The following is a 24,017-nucleotide window of genomic DNA, read 5'->3' as shown; positions in this document are numbered from 1 at the left end:
AGAGGCCCTCTGTTGTGGCCCCCTGTGCAGAGCTCAGCCCACTAGGCTGGGGTGGGAGCAAGGAACAGGGTGGCCACTGCTGGGGGTGGGGGTGGGCCCCCCTCTTCCCGGGCAGCTGCAGTGCAGGTGACTCACCAAGAGGATGTGAGCCCTCCCCTGGGATGAGTCCTGGGCTCCTGGCAGGAAGCCAACCCTTCCTCCACCAGTAGGGAGGCCAACAAAGCTGGGTTGAAGTCTAGAATCCTGTCATCTGCCAGGGGACCGCTCTTTCTCCACCTTAGATTCTTAGCCTTTAAAATGGATTTGATGAGAGAAAGACATGTATCATATGATCTCACTGATATGAGGAATTCTTAATCGCAGGAAACAAACTGAGGGTTGCTGGAGTGGGGGGTGGGGTGGGAGGGATGGGGTGACTGGGTGATAGACACTGGGGAGGGTATGTGCTCTGGTAAGCGCTGTGAATTGTGCAAGACTGTTGAATCTCAGATCTGTACCTCTGAAACAAATAATGCAATATATGTTAAGAAAAAAAAAAGAAGAAGAAAAAGGTAGCGGGAGGGGAAGAATGAAGCGGGGGAAATCGGAGGGGTGGACGAACCATGAGAGACGATGGACTCTGAAAAACAAACTGAGGGATCTAGAGGGGAGGGGGGTGGGAGGATGGGTTAGCCTGGTGGTGGGTATTGAGGAGGGCACATTCTGCATGGAGCACTGGGTGTTATGCACAAACAATGAGTCATGGAACACTTCATCTAAAACTAGTGATGTAATGTATGGGGATTAACATAAGAATAAAAAAAATAAAGAAAAAAAATAAAATGGGTTTGATGGTAATACATACCTCATAGGCTATTTATCATGATTATTATTACAACTTCTTATGCCAGTCCAGGCCCCTAGATTGTTCTTCAGGTATGGGCTTCCCATCTGAGACTTTTTAGTTCCTCACATTTCCTTCCATGGAGTTTATAGAAGGACTCTTATGTTCCAGACAGACCTCTGTTCCCAGCCCCAAACCTCCAGTTGCCAGCACCTTGCTCATTCCTACCACCGAATTCACTGCTCCCTACCACCTAGAAGTCTCCCGTCTTTCCTCCACCTTCCCTTTCACACTCTGGTCAAGGCTGTGCTCCAGGAAGTGTGCAGTGTTCAGTGGGCTATGTGTGAGATGCAAGGAGCCCCAGCCCTGAGCATCCCTCTTTGGGAGGTTTGTGTTCTGCAGCCCTCAGCTCCAGGGCCCCCTGGCTCATGTGCCTGGACCTGGCGTAGAGGCCAATGGGCCTAGGGGTGGGTGGGGGGTGGGCAGCGCTGCACAGAGGCGTCCAGGCAGGGAGGCTGCAGTTAGGTCTTGTAGCCATATGAGGAAGGGGGATCCTGAGCAGCTTTCCAGAAGGGGCCAAAGAGGATCAAGAATCCAACCTGTATTTTACAGAAACACATGATGAAGCTCATAGCTCTGGGTCAGTGTGGTTGGGGAGCTTCAAGGTCAGAGTTTAGGGCATCCATTTGGGGATTTGAGGCCAACTGTGTGGTCCTGGCCTGTTTCCAGGTCGCTGGTCCCAGGGGACATGAGGTGAGGGGCAGACACCCCATCCTGAAAGCAGAGAAGGAGCCAGAGGCAAGCTGGGCTCAGCAGGAAGGAATGTGGAAGAGTGCCCTCTGAGCCCTTCTAGAGACAGCTCTCAAGTAGAGGATGACTGTCCTTTTGTTCTTTTCTTTCTCTTTATTTTGGTACGTAAAACGCCAAGCAAAGAGAGCTTCAGGCCAAAGCATCCAAGATGGGAAGCAGGAAGGTGATGAGCAGTTAGACAGGAAAAGGCCTCTCTAGGTGAGGGGGGCGGTGGTTTGTGTGAGGGCCGAGGATGCCTGGTTGCCCAGGCTAAGGAGGCCTGGAAAGGCTGCCAGGGCCTGTCCCCCGTCTCCAAAAGGATCTTGACACAGATCAGACAGCCTCATCCTGTTTTCCTGCCAAACAGTAAGATTTAACAATCAGTGTCTTAGGCACGTGAAGAACCCACCTCTCTGTCAGTAAATCAGACCAATTTGTTGGTGATGTTTTTTAGTCCTGGACCTTTTCTCTTTTTAGTCCTTTGCCGGCCTTAGACTGTTCAGATCTTGCCACCTGCACCAAGCTCAGCCACACGGCATAGTCAGCATAATCGGAAAGGACTTCCTGTTATTTTTTTTCTAATTTTTTTTTTGCCCTCCTCTGTTTTTTGCCTTCCCATGGGAGAGAGTAAGAGTTGGGCTCCGAGCCTCCTATAGGTCCTCTCTGGAGTGGATACTACTGCTCGCCTTCCGGAAGCCACCACGGCCCCCCTGAACATCTCTGGTCAAAGGTAGTCTTCCATTGGAGAGCCAAGGAGCCTGTCAGGGGCTTTCCTCCGACCCCCTCTCATTGTTCTGGTCGCCCCCATTCCTGCCGGTGCCCTGTCTTCCTCCCTGCTGCCTCCCTGGCCTCCCGTCCTGCAAGCCTGGCCTGCCCACCTCCCAGTCCCTCCCAGACGGGAGCAGCCGACAGCTGTGTGCCCTGACCAGCTGTGTGAACTGGCTGCATCGCTGCTCTATTGGGGCCTCATCTCCTCAAATAACAAGTAAGAGCTTTCATCTCCGTCCTTCTAACCCTAGCATGCTGTGATTCTAGCTCCATCTGGTAAACCTCACATCTTGGCTTTATCCTATTTATACACAGTGCAGTTTTCTTTTACCAGGTTTCTTTGTGGCAGATTTGGATACATCACAGGCTAAATCACGTCCCCGGGCATACAGTAAGAGTCGAGGTGAACCAGGTAGCCCAGGCGTTTTTGACACCATCAAGGGCCCCTTCCAGCATGTCCTGTCCGGAGGGGGTGGGAGGAGGGGCTCACATCTTTTTTTGGGGATCCTGCCAGGACCCAGGCCTTGGTGATCCCCCTGGGCATGTTTTCGATGGGCTGAGCCTGAAGGAAGGAAGCAGGGGAGATGCACGGGATGGATGGGCTGCGAGGCTTGAGGGGCGAGGGACAGACGGATGAGCATGAGATAATCAAGGCCCACTGTAATTTGGAGGCTGTGCACTTTACGGGGAGGTTGTTTCGGAGTTATTTTCACAATAGAACTGGGTATTCTGATCTACCTCACTGCTGCACGGAATCAAAACTAATAGAGCATGTTGCTATATCATCAACCAATGGCTTCTTTTTCTGAGCAGCTTTTACCAAACAATTATGTGAAATTATGTGACTCAGAATGGAAAGATAATCGCCGGAGAGACTCTTCTGATTGCTTTCTCCCGCACATGCAGAAAGCAACTGTGCAAAAGGCAGGGGGAGCAGGGGACAAAATTAACATTGAAGGGGGCTGCTGCCACCTGAAATGCCAGCATTGACCGCTGTCGAGATAACGGGACATGGAAAGGAGGGGAAGAGAAACGGGTAGAAACCCGAGTTCTCTCTCACGCAGTGCCACGGAGGAAGCAAACTGTGGCTCGTCCCATTTTCCAGCTGGGAAGGGTGGCCTGAAGGTTCTAGAGTTCTAGAGTGAGGAGGCTCCGGAGCCTCAGGGTAATGACCTCTCCCGAGCCCTGGTCCGGAGAGCCAGGTCCTCAGGCACCCCCACGCCGGGGCCCAGGGCCTCCCGTGCACATGGAGCCTCATGCGGCTTCCTGAACCCCCTCTTCCAGAGATGCCTCCCTCCTCTCTTCCATTTACTCCTTAGACTCTGTGGCCTGGAAACAAGAGTTGTCACTTCTGCCGCCTCTTAACCTAACCCCCTCCTCCAGCACCCACCCTCAGCCAGCCCCAGGCTGCCCTGCATCCTTTCTGGGAGCGAGGAATGTGTGGTAACTGGGAGGGCTGGGGAGGGCGTGGGGCACCAGGAGCGGTTGTGTGGGAGGAGGCCTGTGCTGAGGTGTGGCTGGTGTAGGCCAGGCCTGGGCAGCAGCTTGGAGGAGCAGGGAGTTGGTCACTTTCCAAATCTGTAACAGTATTTATTTGAGCACACTGTAACTCGATCAGAAATGCTTTCTTCAGAACACAAAGACTGGTCTTTACTCTTCAGCTTGGCATTCGAGATCCTCTGCCCTCTGACTTATCACAATTCTCGCCATCCACCCCTCATGCTTTACTCAACAAGACTGTTCACTGTTCGGAAGGTAGCTTACTCTAGAAATGGCACATACTTGGCAGATTTCTGTCCCAGCCCCATCCTGTGCTTCGCAGGCATTACTAATGGCTGAGGCCCTCTTTCCTGATGGACCTCGTTCAGAGTCCTTCTGAGGTAGGCCCTTCAGGCCACCACCGTTGAATGAAGTGCCTTGAGGGTCAACTTGAACTGAGCTTAGAACTTGAACTGAGTACTGTTTGTTTTCCCTGCCTTCCATTTTCCCTTCTGTCTGCCTTGGCTCATGCTATTAATTTAGTCTGCCAGAATGCCCTGAGTTTCTCTCTCCTTGTCCCTCTCCATCAAAAATCCCATCCTCCTTTCAAGGTCCAGCTGAAATGTCAGCTCCTCCGTGGGAACGTCCCAGGTTCCCTGTTGTATTCCCTGCTCCCCCTTTCCCTGCCCCGACGGACTCTCCTTTGTAGTCTCTACCTCTGCCTCTCATGGAGCTCTCTTCACCCTTGCTGATGTATCAGAGCCCTCTGCTTCCAAACCCTGCCAGTCCTTCGAAGCTGAGGCTATGTCTTGTTTACCCGTTTATCCTTTGCAGAGCCCAGAAGTGCATGCCCCTTTCTAGGATTCAGTGTGTGTTTGTAGGATGGACTTGAACCTGAGCATCCATGGAAGGGATTTGGGGCAGTTGAGGGAAAAGCACAGCAGTGACTAGTGCCCTGGAACCCTTGACATGTGTCGTTCCTGCTCCCAGGAGGGGCCAAAAACCCCTCTCCTGGCTAGCAGCCAATCCCAGCTGCTGTCCCCATCCACAGGGAGGGCATTACACGAAGGCTGGAATACCGGAGGTAGGTCAGCATTACTAGGATCACCCCTGAGTCTGTCCACCGGAAGGGTGAAATGAAAACATTTTCAGAGACACAAAAACCGAGTTTGTAACCAATAGATTTTCATTGAAGAAAATTCTAGAAAGATGTTCTTCAGGAGTAAAGAAAATGTCCTGAGGAATGGCTAAGATTCAAAAAGAATCATGAAGAAATCAGTTAGTAAATATGTTGTATTAGTTATCTTGTGCAGCATAACAAATGAGCCCCAAACAAGAGCATTCGTTCTCTCGTACGGTTTCTGAGGTCAGGAATGAGGGAGCAGCTTGGCTGCGTGGTTCTGCTCTGAGTCACTAACGAGGTTGCAGTCAGGCTGTCAGCCAGGGGGGCAATCAAGTGGAAGCTGGAGGATCTGCCTCCAAGCTCACTTATGTGGTTCGTGGCAGGTCTACTTCCTAGTGGGCTTTTGGGCTGAGGTCCTCAGTTCTCTGCCATGTGGGCCTCTCCACAGGGATGGCTGAGTATCTTTAAGACATGGCAGGTGATTTTTCCCTAAGAACAAGCAATCTGAGAGAGAGAGAGAGAGAGGAAAGAAAACCATGGTGCCTTTTGTAATCCAGTATCCGGAAGTGAGATATCAGTTCCATGTTTTATGGGCCACATGGTGCAGTGTGGAAGGGCTATACAAGGCTGTCAATACGAGGGGGTACTGGGGACCATCTTGAAGGCTGGCTACCACGCATGTGGGTAAATCTAAATGAACATGTTTCCATGAAACATAAATATTAATATCCATGTCATAGAATTATAAAAAGAATGGATAGTTTTACAATAATAGCATACCTATTAGGAGAGAGGTGATTTGTGTTTTTGTATTTTTTCAGGAAGGGTATTATGCCTAGTAACTCTGATACCTTTTAATGTTAGACTTTCTAACATTCTAACAGTCTTTGTTAAATACTGTCTTAGTCTGCTTGGGCTGCTGTAACAGAGTACCATAGACTAGGTGACTTATAAATAACAGAAATTTATTTCTCACAGTTCTAGAGGCTGGAAGTCCAAGGTCAAGGTGCTGGCAAATTTAGTGTCTGATGAGAGCCTGCTTCCTGATTCATAGATGACCCATCTTCTCACTGAGGCCCTGACTAGGTGGGAGAGGGGAGAGAGCTCTCTATTATAAGGGCACTAATGCCGTTCATGAGGACTCCCCCTCACGACCTAATCACCTCACAAAGGCCCATCTCTAAATACATCACATTGAGAATTAGGTCTCAATACAGGAATCTGGGGGACACAAACATTCGGTCTATAGCAAACACACTGCAAAATTCCAAAGGTAACCATTAAGCGACTAGAAATAGCTTGTGTAATTTCTCAACCGGTAGAGGGAGATAGTAAATAAGAAAGAAAGAAAAAAATCAATCAGTTGGGAAAAAAAAAAGTCCAAAGAGAAACAAATCAGACCAAATGTATCAATAGTCACAATAAAGTTAAAAGGGATAAACTTGTTAATAGAAGTTATCAGGTGGAATTTTAAAAAAATGTAGGTTTTTGCCATTTATAAGATGATAAAATGCACAGAGATCACATAAGGACACAGGAAGGTAGAAAGTGAAACAATTTAAGACAGAGAGAGGATCACTATATAATTGGAAAAGATCCAACTCATAGGACAATTTAACAATTTTAAACTCTCTGTTAGAATATTGTAAGATTGTAAGAAACACAGGGATAAATATATAAATCCTTCCTCACAGAGGTAGCTTTTAAAGACCTATCTCCATTTTTGATAGCCCAAACAGTCAAAAAGAATAAGAAAATATATAGAAATTTAAACAACACAGTTAATCTTAATTTGATGGGCACATAGAACCCTCTTCCCAAGAATGAATTCACAGTCTTCTAATAAATGGAATATAATTTTAAAAATAACTAACCATATCATAGGTCGATAAATTTCGAGGCATCCCCATCCTCAGACCATGTTCTCTGACCACAGTGCACTTTAGTTAGAAGTCGATTACAAAAGTAAATTAAAAAATCACTATGCTTTTGGGCATTTAACATACATACTGCTTAGTAATGCCGGGGCCAAAAAAAAATTATAGTGCAAATTTAAAATACTAAGAACTAAACGATAATCCCAAAACCACATTTCAAAACTCATGTGTTGGGGTGAAAGTGGCACTTTATAGTGGGTTATAGTCTTAGATGTTTAGATAACAAGAAAGGCTATTTATGAATAAGTAGGTATCCATCGTAAGAAGATAAATATAAAGAAAGAATAATAAAGTCAAAGAACACATAAGGGCAGAATGAAGGGCAATTTAAAACACAGTAGAGAGGATCAGCAAAACCAAGAGCAGGTTCTTGAAAAGACATGAAATAGGTGAATATCTAGTGGAGATGATGAAGAAAAAAGAGTCGTCACAAATAAACAATGTTAGGAATGCAAAAAAAAGACATAACCACAGATCCAACAGAAATTAGTGGTTTCTAAGGATAAATAGAAAATACTATAAACAACTTTATAAAGAAGAAAAGAGCAAATTGCTATAAAAATTATACTCATTAAATATATTCAAGAAGAGAAATCTGAGGAGTGTCATGGCCATTAATGAATTGAAAAGGCAATTGAAAATCCTCCTGCAAAGAAAAGATCGAGTCAGATGATTTCACAATTTCGTGCTACCAGACGTTCAGAGAATAGGTTATTTCAGTCTTCTGCAAACTCTTCCAGGGAATAGCAAGAGAGGAAACACTTGTTCTGTGAGGCCAGGACCACCATGATACCCAAACAAGGCAAGGCCAATACAATAAAATAAAAATTGCAGCCCAATCTTACTCTTGCACCTTAATGCAAAAATCCTAAACAAAATCTCAGCAAACCAAATCCATCAGTTTACTAAGAAGACAATACCTTGGTTTTATCCCAGCAATGCAAGGGTGATTTGACATTAGATAATCCAGGCACATAATTTCTTTCATTGATAGATTAAAGGTTAAAAGCTGTAGATGTAGAACACTCATTTGTAATTAATGTAAAACAGAAACATCTTGGAAAACCAGGATTAGAGGGGAACTTATAAAACATTAGAAGAAATCTATTTAAAATCCATAATTCCCTTCTTTTGATGGCTGAATGATATTTCATTGTATTTATGCCACATTTTCTTTATCATTCCTCACCATGCACACAAAAGGTAATTATGTGAGGTGGTGGAGGTGTTAATTAATCTTATTGTGGCAATATTTTGCAGCATAAACATGCATCAAAGAAATCATCACACCTTAAACCTAACACATTGTTAGGTGTCACATCACAGTAAAGCTGGGAAAAATTAAAAATAAACACACACAAAAATGAAATACAAGTAAAAAATAAAACCAGTAACAAGGCGGGGTGTGTGTGTGTTTCCAGTATTCCTGCTTCTATTCTACATTTTACAGTAATGCCTGGCAGGACATAAGAAATAAAAATCAACAGGATTCATCAGCAAAGGGGAAACAGTACTGTATCATTTGCAGATGATATGTCAGCAGAGAAAACCCAAAGGAATCTACAGGTAAATTATTAGAAATAATAAGAGAGTTTAGTGAGATTATTGGATTCAAGATCAATATGTACAAATCAATTGCCTTTCTCTGTACCTACAAAAATTAGAAAACACACACAAGAGATAGCATTTAAAATAGCAATAAGAAGCATAAGGCACCCAGGAATAAATCTAATAGAAGATGTGCAAGACCAATATGAAAGCATTTACAAAACCATTATAAGACATTAAAAAGGATACAAACCAATGAAAAGATGTATTTATGGATAAGGAGACTCAAGATTCCACGGATGCTGTTTCTCCCCGGGTGGTTCTACGCATAGATCCCTTGCAATGGCAATGAGAACCCCAACAGCGTTAGATGAATTTGACAGGCGATTCTAAAATTTCTATGTAAGAGCAAAAAACCAAAAATAGGGAGGATATTCCTGAAGGAAGAGGAGAAGAGGAAGAGAAGTAAGAGGAAAATGAAGAGGGGAATTTCTTCTACCACATGGGCAGATTGCTATCAGGCTGTACCAGTTGAGACACGGATTCTGATGAAGGAGCAGACAAATGGACCAATAGATCAAAAGAGGAATCGCAGAAACAGACACACACCTGAGTAGAAACCAGGTATACGACGGAAGTGGCAGGACACATCTGGAGGAAAGGGAGGATGGGTTGTCAACAGAGTGCCAGGACAGCTAGTAAAAATTAGATCCCTACCTCATGCCTTACATGAACACCAGTTCTGGGTGGAATAAAGATTTCAATGTAAGAGACAAAGCTGTAAAATGTCCAGAAGAAAATTCTTTCTGACTCAGGCAGACAAAGAATATCTTCCACGGGACACACACAAAAAATCATCGCATTCAATTACATTAGCATTAAGACATTCTGGTCATGGAAAGACAGCAACAAAAGATGAAAAGACAAGCCACTAATTGGGAAGGGACATTGGCAGTACTTAATGACAAAGATTTTATATCCAGAATAATAAGTGGATAATACTAATCATGTCAACCCACTTGAAGAAAATGAGCCAAAGACATGAAAGACATATCACTGATGAAGAAAGAGGAATGGCAAATAAACAGAAGCCCAGCTCCATTACTCAGTGATCAAATTAAGACCACATTTTGCACCTCTATATTGGTGGAAATTATGTAGTCTGGCAATATCAAGCATTGTTATGGATGCAGAGTAATAGGGATAGTCGTGCAGCTGGTGGGATGTGGAAACGGGCATGACCACTTTGGAAAACAGTCTGCAAGTATTCTGTAAGGTGGACGATTTGCATACCGTACAGCCCAGTGACCTCCCTCCTTGGCCTGTCTCTAGAACATACATTTTCCTACTGCAGAGTAACCCATTCGTGGGCCTAGCCCTTTTATTTTAAAAAGGGAAACTATAGGGGCGCCTGGGTGGCTCAGCGGGGAGCCTTCTTCTCCCTCTCCTCCCCACTTGTGCTCTCTCTCTCTCAAATAAATAAATAAAATCTTTAAAAAAAATAAAAGGAAACTAGAAAATGTCAGAGGTCATCATTCATTTTAAGGTTAACTGTTTTGCGATGTTGTTCCTGGCATATGTGAGTATATATTTGCAATGGGTTCCAATGTAAAAAAGCATTTCATATGAAAATGATGGCAAAGAATTTGAAAAAGAGTGTCTTGCATGTTTGCCCTGGGCAGCATGCAGAAAAATGTGCACAGCTGCATTATTTACAATCACACAAAATGGGAAAAACAAAAAAGATACCGACTGACAGGAGCATGGACAGGATAATTAACCTGCATAATGGGATGCTACACAACTTCAGAAATGCATAAACTATGGTCACATGTCATAATGGGTGAATCTTAGAAACATCATATGAACCAAAAAAGCCAGTCCCGGGAGACTGTAAACAACATAATGTCATAATTACAAAGTTCAAAACTCCACTAACCACCATCTTATTATTATGTGCATGATGAATAGATTTCTAAGGAGAAGAGCAGGAGGGATGCCCATGCGATGGATTATTACTCAGCCATAAAAAGGGATGAAGTTCTGACATCTGACATCGATGAACCTTGGAAAACGTGATGCTCAGTGAAAGAAGCCAGATACCAAAAGCCACATATTGTACAATGGTACAATTCTTTTACATAAAGTAAGAACAGGCAAATCCACAGAGACAGAAAGTAGATCAGAGGTTGTCAGAGCCTGGGAGGGGGTGGGGAGGGCAGAATGGGAGTGACTGCTGACGGGGACGGGGTTTCTTTTTGGGGTGATGAATGTGTTCTCGAATTAGTGATGGTGGTTGCACGGTTTTGTGCATATACTAAAAAGCACTGAAGTGTACACTTTTAAATGAGTTTTATGGTATGTGAATTATGTGTTAATTTTTAAAAAATGTCTTTGGGGCGCCTGGGTGGCTCAGTCGGTTAAGCATCCGGCTCTTGGTTTTGGCTCAGGTCATGATCTCAGGGTCCCAGGATCGAGCCCTGCGTGGGGAGTCTGCTGGAGATTCTCTCTCTCTCTCTCTCTCCCTCTGCCTGCCTCCCCACTCCTGTGCTTTCTCTCTCTCAAATAAATACATAAATCTTAAAAAAAAAAAAAAGTCTTTGAAGAAGAACAAGGGAGTGATGACAAATGTATGGATATCTGTTGTTCAGGATCCTGTTCACCTGTGGGAATGAGGCAGGGGGATGGGCTGGAGGAAAGTACAGGCGTACTGTTGGAGGAAATGCAGCAGGTGTTTGTAAAGGTCTTGTTCTTACGTTATGGGTGTTCATCTTATTACTCTGCTCCGTTATATGTGTGTGCTACATATATTTTTATACATATAAAGTCTGTAAACTTGAAAAGAATTACAAATATTAGATGAGATGGCATTAGAAGCAAAGCACTGCCTTTTGATTGATACTCACTTCCCGAGTGGCCGCCTCCAAGTCCACGGCTGTGCCTCAGGGGGACTCTGGATGCAGCTGACCTCTGGTGGCCGAGAGGTGCAGTGCACCTGGGGCTGCTCGCCTGGGGCCGGGAACGTCATAGGGGCGATCCCTCAGAGCAAGCATGGTCTGGCCACCCGATACCAGTCCAGGGGTCAGGCCACTGCCCGTGTCACCCCCTGGATAAAGGGCGGACAGCCTCGTGCTTTCCTGGTTTGGAGTTTTCCCCTGCTTTTCCTTGCTGGCTCTTCACCACACTTCCTTAAGCCCAGGCGTGAGGTGTGTGTAACCCCACTAAAATCTATCCCGGGAAGGGACCATCTGGCCACCTTCTGCCTCCATCCAGATGGCCCATCCTGGGGTCCCTGGCCGCAGAGACAGGGGCTTGATGAGCTCACGAGCAGAAGTTCAGGGAAGGTGAGAGGTGAGGGCGCTGAGGTTCCGAGAACCAGCCTTGGTTTGAGCAAACCGCCTTTCTGGAGAATTATGAACTAATCCTGTGGGAGGTGTTGGCTCGGGCACGTTAGAGGTGAGGGTGTCAGGGGTAACTGAAGGAGAGCTGTCAGCATTTCAGGGGTTCCCGTATGGAGACCAGTAATCAGCAGGACTCCCGCCCCACGTGGCTGGCTGGGCTGGGGAGGCATTCGCTTACCTGCCCCATTTAATCTCATGGAAGAACAACTTCTGCCGGTGGGTGTTGGCTGTGGGGACCCGGGCCAGGAAGTGCCAGACATCTTAAGTGAACTGGGGGTGGCCACGGCAGGATGGCCTGGAGACAGGGGTGCAGCTGGGGTCATTACCAAAGCCCTTGGGGTCTTCTGGCTCCCGCATGGGAGAGGCAGTGTGGTGGAGGGCTTCCTGAGCTGGGTGAGGACCTGGCCTCCATTGCTCACCATCATGGGTGTCATTTATCCTCTTCAGGCTCAGGTTCTTCACCTGCAGAATGGGTCAGTCATCGTGCGTGCGGATGGCATGGATTCCCTTGTAGTCACTGAATGATTGCCCGCGGAGCCCTCTGTAAGAGTCAGTAAATGGTAGCAGCTTCTGCTGTCTCGCTTGAACTCTCACCGTGCGGAGAGTACTCAGTATAGGGCTGGGAGCCCAACTCAGCCCCCCTGCTCAGGCTGAGGGTTGGAGTGGGGAGTCTCCCATGCAGAGAATGACTTTTCCTCCTCCGTCCCCAGACACCATGGAGGTGGTGCTGATCTTCCTGTGCAGCCTGCTGGCTCCCACTGTCCTGGCCAGTGGTAAGTACCCCTCCAGGTCCTGGCCCTTTGGGACCGTAGGGCTGGGGGGCTCTCAGATTCGACATGGCTGATCAGCGACTTCCCTGCCCCCACTTTAGTCAGCAGAGAAGGTGCTAGAAGGCAGCAGGTGTCCCCAGACCCTACGCCAGGCTGCCCACCTCTTCCCACAGGGCCCGACAGGCTCTGCTTTCAGCCCTCAAGCCCTCCACGTCCCTGTAGACTTTTGGCCGGAACCTGGGAGCCAGGCCTACTCTGAATTCTGGCCTGGTACAAGTCACATGTCCTTCCTTCTTTCTCCGCTTCCCCGTGTGTAACAAGAGGGTGGCAGACCCTGCCGTGGGGGGTGATGTGAGAATACAAAGGGTGTGGATGCGCTGTGGAGGCAGAATCTCACTGGGGCTCTGACAGTACCCCCCCCCCCCCGGCTCTCAGGCGGGCCCTCGCCCTCCGTACTTCCCCAGGCATCTCTGCTTAATGGGCCCTCCTCCGTAGGCGTCCCTTTGTGGGAAGTGAGGTTTGTGAGGCTTGGGGGAGGTTCTGGAACCACAGGTGTCGCTGTCTTTCTCTTACCCACACTTGTTTGTTTTTTTCAGCAGCTGAGCAGGAGAAAGAAAAGGACCCTTTTCATTATGGTGAGCAGTGATGGGAACTCTGGGTGGGGAGGGGGGTGCAGCCCTGGCCCCCCGGGGAGGCGGAGGGTGAGGCACACCCCTCCCCGCCTTCTTTCCCTTCCATCTCTCCCCCTTGCTCCTTTGGCAGACTACCAGACGCTGAGGATTGGGGGATTGGTGTTTGCCGTGGTTCTCTTCTCGGTGGGGATTCTCCTTATCCTGAGTAAGTTCTGGACACTGTTCCCTGTCCACTCTGTAAGCTGCTAAGCAGGTGGAGAACGGTGTCAGAGCCCTGCTGTGCTCTCCCTGGGAGAGGGGAGGAGACTGTCCATTCTCCCTGTTATCTCTAGGACCTAATACAGCGCGGGACACATAGTAAATACTCAGTTAAACAGTCAAGAATGAACAAAATAAATGCTTGATGAAAACCAGCGGGTAATAAGAAGAGGCAGAGTAGCTCTCCCGGTGCTGTGTCCGGGAGGCATACGTGGGGGAGAGTCACAGGAGATAGGGGATGTCCTCAAAGTGCTCCCAGGGAGCTGCCCTGTGTTTGTCTTTCCCACATGAGCCTGGGCTGCACGGAGCCCCGTGCACTTGTCTGATCAAACAGACTGTGGTAGGGTGTCATCAAAGCCGCTGAATGTTGAACCTTGGCCTCAGAAGAACCCTACTCCGACAGAGGATTGCTGCATGTAGCTGTGCTTTTTATGTAGTCCACATGGTGGCCCTGCTGTGGTCAAGCCGGGAGCATGACCTTGAGCTCCAGCCGGGAGCATGACCTTGGGTGGTTTCTTTGCCTTTCAGGTCGCAGATGCAAATGCAGTTTCAATCAGAAGCCCCGGTAAGGATGCTGTGTCTGTGGACATCTGAGGTGACATTAGGAGGGGACAGGGAAGGCCCCCTGGTGTGTGAGCCCAAATGAGTGTTCTTTTGGATTCTAATCCCAGAAAGAGGCCATGTTGGGAGTAGATGTTTTGAAGATTGCCAGGCATATATTCTGGGACAAAGGAGAGGTCAAAATGTCGAGGGTTAGCCCCTCCTTTCTTCTGATGTACACTGGGAAGGGGGGTAGGCCAGAAGGTGCTGGACTCTTGTCTGGAGGCCCTTGAGACAGTTGGGCTTGGGAGAAGGGAAGCAGAGGGCCTCAGAGCTTCTCGGGAGGTCCTCCTCTCTTCAGGACCTGGGACACTGTCCCTGCTTGTCACCTGTTCATGGGGCTCTTTGGCTGAGTAGAAGCTTGGGCTCCCGGTCATTCACCCCCCACCCATGAAGGGCATACCCCATTAGTCCACTACAAAAACCAGGGGTAGCACTGGACCTCAGAAGTCCGAAGTCTGGCGGGACGCACCCCAAGCCCCCAGGCGCCCTAAGCCACTCCTTCCCAGCACTTAGCTGTCTCGAGGGCCAACACTGAAGGGTACCTGTGAGTTCCCCTGACACTTGCACCCTTTAGTCCCAACTTCTCCTGCTGCCTCTTGGTGGAGAGTGCGCCAGCCCTCCAGTGACTCGGAGGGGATGGACCCAGACAGCCGTGCGCGGCGAGGAGAGTGGGTTCGCCGTGCAGGCCACTAACGGGAGGGCTGTGACTCTTGCAGGGCTCCAGGGGATGAGGAGGCCCAGGTGGAGAACCTCATCACTGCAAATGGTAACTGTCATGACCACCAGCCCGGGTGGAATAGAAGTAATTGGGGAGGGTCCTCGTATAGCTCAGGGAGGGATGGTTGTCTGACACCACGGCCTCGCCAGAGCTCACCAGATGTGCTCCCATGTCTGTGCTCCCTCGCCTCCACCAAACAGGCTACGACTCGTGACAGCCACTGTGTATAAGGCATCTGCTTTGTCTGGGACACCATCCCAAGCGCTTTATAGACCCCACTTCACGTGCACACAGCCTGGTGGTGTAGACATCGCTACCGCATTTTATAACGGAGGGACCCAGGAAAGTTAAGGAATGTGCTAAATTCCTATAACCAGCAGGTAGCGGGGCAGGGATTTGCCCCTGGGTCTGTCTGACCCCAAATCCTGCCACGTCGCGTCTTCGCTGTAGGGTTCGGACCCTCCAGCGTCAGGCATGGGCACAGCTTCCACGGGGGCCGCCCGCCGGGGCGAGGGGTCTGTTCACTACAATCTGTTTTTTTTTTTTTCTAGCAACGGAGCCCCAGAAAGCAGAGAACTGAAGTGTAGCCCTCAGGTGGGAAGGTGAGATTCTGTCTGCCTGTGTCTTCCCCTGGCCCCCTCGCTGTTCCTGCCTCAGAGAAGTGCAGCGGGCCCCGCTTCTGTTATGAGCCGCGCTCTGAGGGCAGTGAGACAGACGGACCGACACAGCGGAGTACTGCGCATGTGCAGTAAACGGTTGGGAACTAGGGCCTCTGCACAAGCCAGTGGTCAAGTTCACGGGGTGTCATCTTAGCTGCCGTGTGGGCAGGACTTGGGGGTGAATTACAGTTGGCGAAATGCTCCCACTCTCCAAGTAGCATAAAGAGAATGGCTTTTAGTGATGATTCAGAAAGTATCTTAGGGCCACTCCAAAAAAAATTTAACATCTTTTTTTTTTTAAAGATTTTTTTTATTTATTTATTTGAGAGAGAGAATGAGAGAGAGAGCACATGAGAGGGGGGAGGGTCAGAGGGAGAAGCAGATTCCCTGCCGAGCAGGGAGCCCGATGCGGGACTCGATCCAGGGACTCCAGGATCATGACCTGAGCCGAACTGAGCCACCCAGGCGCCCAAAATTTAACATCTTATAATGAAACTTTCAAAGTCTACACAAAACTAGGGAGAACAGTGTATTGCTGCCCCCCCTGCCCCCACTTCGGCATCCTCCATGCACAGCCTGTACGCACATTGTGTTTAGCATTTGCTTCCATTGTTCGTTGTAGGGACACGGGAGAGTCATAACCGTCAAATGCCTTAATTTTCCAAAATGCTGCCACGCACAGACTCGCTGGAGCCTGCCGGAAGATGTGGGACAGGTGGGGTTGAGCCCCATTTTGTAGATAAAGAAACTGAGGTCACCGAGAACAGCCAGATAGCAAGTGACAGGTGGAACTTGAAGTCAGGCCCTTTAGCTTCGGGCCATTTCCACCACACCCCTCAGTGTCTGCTCATGTCACTCTGTGACCTCCCTGGAGTATATGGGGGCCCGGGGGGTGCGGAGGTCAGTCTCCTGTCCGCTCACATCTGCCTCACCTAAGGCATAATAGGCAGGTCTATGACTTTATCCTACATTGTCAGTGCAGAGATTTCTGGTACCGAAATGCCTGGTACACCAGCTTTTCCCATGAGCGCAATTACACTGTGTACTTGCATAGCACGTGAATTTTTTCCTAAGCGCTTTTGTGTCATCATGACAACCCCATGGGCGGGCAGAACAGGGCTCATTATGTCCATCTTCGATGGGGCTCGGAAAGGTCAGTGATCGCCTACGCACGAGGTGGCCGTAGGTGCCAATCTAGGAGGCGGGCGTCCAGGCTGGTGGCGTGGTGTTCTGTCCCTTTGTGGTGGCTGGCAGGTCCCATCTTGGGGATGGTGGGGGGGGGGGCTCGAGGGAGGGAGGCATAAGCTAGCAGTTGTTGTGTCTTTTTTTTTTTTAAACTAGGACTTCCTCAGAAACCTTGTTCTCTTAGATCTCGGGACTGAGCCACTACTGGGGGTGTCCTGACATAGAAACCCTGGGTTTAACACTTTTCTTTCCACGTCTCCCAGGTTCCAGCCCCGCTGAGAGAAGCACTCCCCGAGGGCCCCCCCCTCCTCTGCCCCCACCTCCTTTCCCTGCATCTCAGGCTCGTCCTCCTCGTGTCCCCAGGAATGTGGTGCTCGGAGTGGGTCTCATCCTGCGGGTTTCAGGGGGCACAGGGGCTGCGCTAAAGGCAGGGGGGCAGCCGGTAGAGAGTCCTGGAAGGAACCCAAGTTGTGTTTTAATTTAAATTCTCTCCCCCTTTAGCCTCCAGAACCTGAAGGGAGCTGCTCGAACCTTTAGATGCAAATGTTGATGCTTACGAACACCGGCCACTTCGGCAGCAGATCTTTCCCCAGGAGAAGCCAAGAACGTGTGCGTCCCCTGCTCCTTCCCTGTCCCCAGAACACGGTCCACAACTTAATGATGCAACTAACACCCGCCTCCCCTGCCCGCAGCCTGCGGTCTCGTCCACCTCCTGTGACGTGTCTCTGTATGTGTTTGATGACTGTGGTCTCTGTTGCTGCTTGTTTGTGGATGATGTTGTATTTTAGTGACCCCGGACTCACTTTCCTGGGCGGGTGCTGAGCCATGGTGCAATCGGCCCCTCCCTTCTCCCCTGGGCCCCCCATCATCTCCCAATCCCGGGAGTCTGCTTTTTCCCTTGAGAGACCAGTCCCTTCTCTTGAGTGAGGGGTGGGTGTAGGTAGGGGTAGGGGGCATGGGTGGGGGCCTCCCGTTGTCTTGGGACTTGGGAAGGTTTATATGACCTTTGTGATCATTCTCCATGGCCTCTCTTCACTTCCTTCACAAGAGCCTGGCTTCTGTATTCTAGCCCCGACCCGAGTCTGTTCTGGGGTCTCTTGGCAATGGGGGGTTCACAGCAAGGACCTGGTGAGCCCAGCTTTGCCTCCAGGCAGGCTCTGCCCTGTCCATGGTCATTTCCTCTTGGGGCTTCTGGCACGGAGTCCTCATCTGCCCCGCACCATGGCAGCGCAGCCTGGGATCCCGGGCTCGGGGCTTCTACCCTGCCCCTTGGGGAATGTGCCCCTTGCATATCTTCTCAGCAATAACCCCATGGGCTCTGGAACCCTGCTCCTCTCCCTCCACCCCCCGTCTTCCCTGCTTCGGAGACTCCCAGCTACAGCCCAGCCCTTCTGGACTCAGACGCCTGTCCCTGAATGAGGTCTCTGGGAGGCGAGGGCTGAAGGGACCCATTCTGTGGGGGCCAGCACTGTGGGGAGGGGCAGCCAGGAGAGCAGGGGACCTTTGCTTCTCTGCGCTCCCCCCACCACCACTGGCCGGGCAGCGGATGGCTCCGCCCCTGTGCTCCGCCCATCCCTGGTTAGAGAGGCAGGTGCAGCTGCCGGCTGCAGGTTAGAGACCTGGCAGGTACGCACAGCCCTGCTGCCGAGGGAGCAGCGAGAGGTCGAAGGTCCAGCCAGACCCCGCCTGTCCCATCCATCGTGTTCTTGTGGAAACTAGCCAAACTGCACCGCTGTGACCGGCACTGCTGTTCTCCGTGTTGTGACCTATCCTCTCAACAACAAAAAGGAATAAAATACCGTTTGTTTCCTAGTGGCTCTGGAGTGCTTTCCTTTGTGTCAAGGAGCTGGAGTATTTGTAGGGCCTTTGGTACTTGTAGGGCCCCAGGGACTCTGTCCTTGGTCAGAGGGAGGAGGTGCCCGCTGAAGAAGCAGTCAGGGGGTGTGTGTGGGCCAGCAGCTTCTCCCCTTCCCCACACCCCTTCCTCCTCCCGCCTCCCCCTGCTCCTGGGTCAGTGGGTCCAGCCGCTGCCCCATGGCAGGACCTGTACCTTATGCACGGCCTGCACAGAAGCAGAGGGTCCCGGTGGCTCCACTGAGGGCCTGCTGGCCGAGAACCAAAGGTTCTAACCTCTCCCTTTGGTCAATTCTGGGGCTGCTACCCGGGGACTTGGCAAAGAGGGTGTGGGTGGGTCACTTGGGTTGTGATCAGAGCCCTTACTTACCCTTTCATCTCTCTCCAAACCCAAATACCCCCTCCTCTGTGAAGCCTTCCTGGACTTCAGGTAGAATGAGTCCCTTCCTTTCTGTGCTCCAGTCACACAGGGTCCTGCCTTTATTTTCACATTTGAGGATCCATACCTCGGCTCCAAACTCTGGAGGCCAGGTAGATAATATCCATTTGTGAATCCGCTGTTGTGACACGAGATGGCTCGTAGGGGCCAGGGGTCACCGACAGTGTCCTCCCAAAGACATTCCGGTTCAGTCTTTGGGAAAGGACTGTTGGCCAAATGAGCCCGCCTGCAAGCTGATCCCCTGGGAGGTCGCTGGTGTGCGCCCCCATCTCTGTGCGTCTTGTGCGTTTTTATCGTGAGTCACCGTTCCCAGGGGGCAAGGACTAAGTCTTGTTCTAATGTGACTTCATGGCCTGCCCCCCAAAACCTTCAAGGAGTCTATCTAGGTTCTATGAGTTGTTTAGAGCTGCAGAATTCACAGGTGCCGGTCCCGAGGGCCTGAGGGCTCCAGCTACCTCCTGGCCACCCCTGGGACATGCACGGTGCCGTCCTACTTATGCAACTGTCCTGCCCTCTCTCCCCCAGGTCTTTGATAAAACGGAGGCTTTCATTGAGATCTAGCTCAATATTGTCGACTCTGTGATTATGGAGGCTAAAAAACCTCTGGTCGCACCTCAAGTTTGTGAGTAAGCTACTGACCACTGTTGGTGGGACACTCGGGGGTCAGGGAATTTACAAGGCTGGTAGCAGTTTCAGAGCTTGGCCAGAGGAAGACCCTCAGAGGCCCCAGGAACGCAAAAGATTGGGGGTACCTCCCCACATTCGTTATTAAAGCCTTAAACTCTACAATAAGTGTGAGGAAATCTAATGGGGGAGATTCTGAGTTTTCTCATGGTAATCCTGTTCATAACAGAGTGATGTTACCAGCTCTAGCATATATAGAAGAGTTTTCCCTCCTTTGCCTGACTCTCGGCACCCACTCTTTTGCCTCCTGCTAACCCAGCCTTATTTCTGAGGTAGGTAGGATAGTCACACTTCTGATAAACTTGTGGCTGGTCTAGGTCATACAGCTGCCTGGTAGAGGGGCTAGGAGCCGGGCTCAGGTTGTCTGTCTCCAAAGTTCCCTCTGGCACACCGCACGGCCTGGTTTCCCTCTGCAGGGGAGGGAAGGGAAGGAAGACGAAGGGAGAGGATCACCTGGCTTGGTGTGACCACACCTGGAACCTGGCTGGCCCTTCAGGGCGTACACTAGCAAGACTACCCTCTGGGTCTTATGGCCTGGAAATAAGACACATAATGAAGAGTCAAAGAAACTGATGATCAAAATAATGGCAATAATATTATTATTAATAACGAAATAAAACAGCTAATATGTGCTGAACCCTGGGCTGACCACGTCACACAGATCAACTCATTCGGAACTCACAGCACTGCCCGAAGGTATCTCAGTTTTACAGATGAGGAAGCTGCCGCTCGGTGGGACTGGCATGAGTTTGCACTCCTGGGGGCAAAGCCAAGGTCCAGCCCAGGCCCATCCAGCTCCAAGCCTGTCTCCCTCTGCACAGCAAAGGAAAGGTTGCAGACCCATCAAGTGCACATGGGAGGAGGCAGAATTTGGCCTTGTGTGGGGGAGTCCTTGGTTCCCACAGCCGTGATAATCCCAAACTGGAGTGAACTCCCCATCACTGGAGGTATTCAAGGGGATGGGATCCTCTGGCCAAGACGGACTAAGAGAATCTACCCAGGATGGCCTAATCTACCAGGTCCAGGCTCAAACTGAGGAACAACCCCTCCCGCCCCACCCCATCCCACCCCCACACATAATGGGCAAGCCCTTTCTCCCTCTCTGGTCTAGGGCTGTAGAGCCAGGGAAGAAGAATCCAGAATCCAGGCATGGATTGCTATTTAATGTGTGTCTTCCCTCCCGGACCAGCACTCCATGCTGGGCAGAACCATGTCTGTCCACTCAGCCCCCCGCCCTGGCAGGTGACTGCAATCTGTAATTTGGTTGGATATAGGAACTGTAACCTGGTTATACAGGGAAGTTGGCATGTCGCGCCACTTCCCAGAAGGGAATGCTGAGTCCCCTGGCCTCAGACAGTGATCCCAGGTGTCCTGCGCATTTTGCCTCCCAAATACTGCCCCCTCCCCATGAATTCCACTCCAGAGATTTTCAAGTCTATTTGCATGTTTACTTAACACCACATAAAAATAGGTCAATCTGCCTTCTGGGCCCCCAGGCTGTGGCCCTCTCCACCACTCTGGGTTTTTTGCAGGTCGTGGATTGGAACTTGCCAAATTGTTCTTGGAAGAGAGTCAGAGGTGGAGCGCAAGCAGCAGGGAGGGGTGGGTGGGTGAGGGGGATGCCAGGCTGAGGCACACGCCAAGGTCACCGGGCTCTTTCTCTCCTTCCTCTGGGGAGGAGGGCTCTGGCCTCCCAGTGATCGTGGGCTGGCAGGGGTGGCCGGGCAAAGCCAGGCTGGGAGGGCTGTCCAGCTCTATCTGGTTCACCTCACCTTGTCCTTGGCTGCTCTGCCGCATCTGGGTCCAGAGAGAGAGAGATCAGGTGTGTTTGCCTGAGCCGGGGGAGGAGCTTTGGAAATACCTGTCTCCAGGCCACAAAGAGGAAGAATGCCACCTCTCACCATTAGTGTGATTCATTACTGTCACAGCTAAACTCCAGGGGGGCAGAATCAGCCAGCTCAAGCCAACGGCTGCTGATTTTATGGAGCCGGCCGCAGCCCTGTGCCTGCCTGCACAATACTGGGGCGCCTGCCAAGACAGCGATGGCAGGGCAGGTGAGGCTGGATCGGATGTCATGGAAGACTTGGGCCGGTAGGGGCTGGTATGGGGAGGGCCCGCTGCACCATCCGGAGGAGTGGGCTCCTGCCCCAGAGCCAGGCGCGGAGGCAGGCCGGTGGAGGAGAAGGAGGCTCAGGACATTCCCTGGTCTCCCCCTCTCCTCTCTAGCTGTGCGAGCTCAGGCACACCCCAGCATCTCTGTCACTTTCTTTGCAAAATGTAGTCCTTCCTAGCCATAGGGTGAGCTGGGCGCCAGTGTAACCCTAGGAAAGCCACGTAAGCCTCAGTTTCCTTACCTGTGCAATGGGTCCTTTCCTGTTCCCTCACAAGGTCAAAGTGATACAGTGGACATAAAAGCACTGAGACTTCTCCAGGCAGATATTATGTTATTAATGTTTACATTACCTTTCATTTCCTTATGCATCCTTTCTTTGATGGGGGGGGGGCCCTCCTGTCTGTCAGACCTGGGTTCGAGTTCTGCCTCACCTACATATCAGAACAGTTTCCTCCTCTGGAAGTTACGTATCACAACACCAGCTTCGCTGAGTCACTGGAAGGAACGAAGCAGCTCAAGGAAGCAAAAATTCTTTGGAACTCTCGAGAACCATGAAATGAATGGAATTGTTACCAGTGAGGATTTCTGGGCACCGGACTTTGAGAAGGCACATATATTTAACAGACACCCTGAGCTGAGTTCTTGAGATTGGCCAGACTCGGCCATCTGTGAAATAAATGACAAAGATGTCATTATAAAGCCAGGTGTGAGCCATCTGGGCCACACCAGTGTAATCCAGAAGGTCACCGAGGAAAAGCAGGAGCAGAGAGGGTGGGCTTGCTCCTGGAGGTGGTGGGGCCTGGAGCTGCTTTTCAGAGATGAGGGGCAGGGGGAAGTGGGTACTAGGAGGTGAAGGACCGCAGCTGGAGAGAATAGCCTCTATTCCAGTTCAAGCTCCGACGTGAGTTCCGAGAAAAGTCAAGAATGTATTTCTCTCCAGGGTATTCGCTGTGGGAGAGGTGGGTCAAACAGGTTCGCCCTTGTCAGCCGCTGGAGAAACAGAAGAGGACGTCCCCATCCCCTGCCAGCTCAGGGAGCAGAAAGCCTTGGTGACCTTGACTCTCCTAGTACATTGCCCTTTGGCAGCTCCCAGGACCTGTGTGCCCCACGGCTCCGTCATCTTGAAGCTAACACTTAAGGAATGGACCCTCCAGGACCCACCTCCCCTGGCCTCGCCTTATAAGACCCCAGTGACCCTGGCATCGGCGGCGACTGCAGGAGGCAGGAGCCAACCCTCTTTGGGGTTCAGGACCTCTGGGCAGCACAGATGGGGCCTGGGAGCTGCCACCTTCCCTGCTGAGGCTGAGCGGCCACGCAGGCCATGCAGCTGCAGACCGACCCCAGCCAGGAATCAGGGCTTTCTAGGGGCTTCTGGCTTCTTCCCAGCTGCAAGCCAACACCAGCAGGATTGCGGGGGCCCTGGAGCTCAAGGCTGTGCGCTCTGACGTGCAGCCCCAGACATGGGGGAGTGGGAGCAACCCCTCTTGGGAAGGCTGCTGGTGAGGGCCTTTGCCTGTGGCTAGCTTTTGAGCACCAGGCAGACAGTGCTCAGCTGATGTTCCCGCATGCCGCCTCCCTACCCCAGCAACCCCAAAGTGACCACCCAGACTATTGCCCCGAGACTGAAGATGCTGCTTGGGGAAGACAGGGGAGACTGAGGCATGGCAACCAAGGACATTGTCCCACTGGGTATGACAGTGCTGGAAGAGGGACCGGGACTTGGGGCTCCCTCTCCATACCTCCCAAAGGTCTCCTTGATCTGTGGGTCTTGGGAGGAAAGCAGTGTACGGCTGGATGGTCCTCTTTGGCTCTAGCCTGGACCACTCAGACAGAGGGAGGGCGGCCTGGGGTGGGTCTTTGCCTGCCCTATGGCCTTTCTGGGACAGCAGAGTAGCACTCCCACCCCATTTGGCCCCATATCCTGAGAAAGACTAAAAGAAGAGGGGCAACCAGACCCCAGGAGCGACCAGCGGTGCTGCGTAGGTGTGGGGAAGGAGAGGAAAGTTGGGGGTGAGGGTTGGATGGTGGGCCGGCAGAGATTGTGCTGAGGGTCAGAGAGCGGGAGGTGCTCTGGGAACATGCCTTAGAGGTCACCTTGGCAAGGGACTTAGCCCAGGGAAGGGATTACAGTGAGGGTCCTTGCCTCCTAGAAACCCATCTCAGGTGAGGATAATGAAGTCAACCTTGATTAGGACCTTCTTTGGCCAGGCCTTTTACCCACATCATCTCAATTT

At 50.7% G+C, this 24,017-nt stretch overlaps 1 protein-coding gene across 2 annotated transcripts in view; it reads left to right on the top strand.

The window, feature by feature from the left end:
• Nucleotides 1-18,508, top strand: part of FXYD6 (FXYD domain containing ion transport regulator 6) — a 30,345-nt gene extending 11,837 nt beyond the window's left edge. Inside the window, exons 2-8 of one of the 2 annotated variants that reach the window (XM_035009029.1) lie at nt 12,579-12,641; nt 13,238-13,273; nt 13,401-13,475; nt 14,057-14,093; nt 14,848-14,897; nt 15,401-15,451; nt 17,195-18,508. In XM_035009029.1, the coding sequence (XP_034864920.1) occupies nt 12,584-12,641; nt 13,238-13,273; nt 13,401-13,475; nt 14,057-14,093; nt 14,848-14,897; nt 15,401-15,429 (285 nt within the window). In that variant the 5' untranslated portion in view covers nt 12,579-12,583 and the 3' untranslated portion in view covers nt 15,430-15,451; nt 17,195-18,508. Of the gene's footprint in view, nt 1-12,578; nt 12,642-13,234; nt 13,274-13,400; nt 13,476-14,056; nt 14,094-14,847; nt 14,898-15,400; nt 15,452-17,194 lie in introns of both variants that reach the window. The other variant, XM_035009028.1, reaches the window with a different exon arrangement.
• Nucleotides 18,509-24,017: the final 5,509 nt, after the last annotated feature.

Source organism: Mirounga leonina, unplaced genomic scaffold (genome assembly GCF_011800145.1).
Source record: "Mirounga leonina isolate KUSES-001 unplaced genomic scaffold, KU_Mleo_1.0 Mir_153, whole genome shotgun sequence".
Taxonomy (NCBI): domain Eukaryota; kingdom Metazoa; phylum Chordata; class Mammalia; order Carnivora; family Phocidae; genus Mirounga; species Mirounga leonina.
The sequence above is the reverse complement of the archived record's forward strand: the minus strand, read 5'-3'. Positions and strand labels throughout refer to the sequence as shown.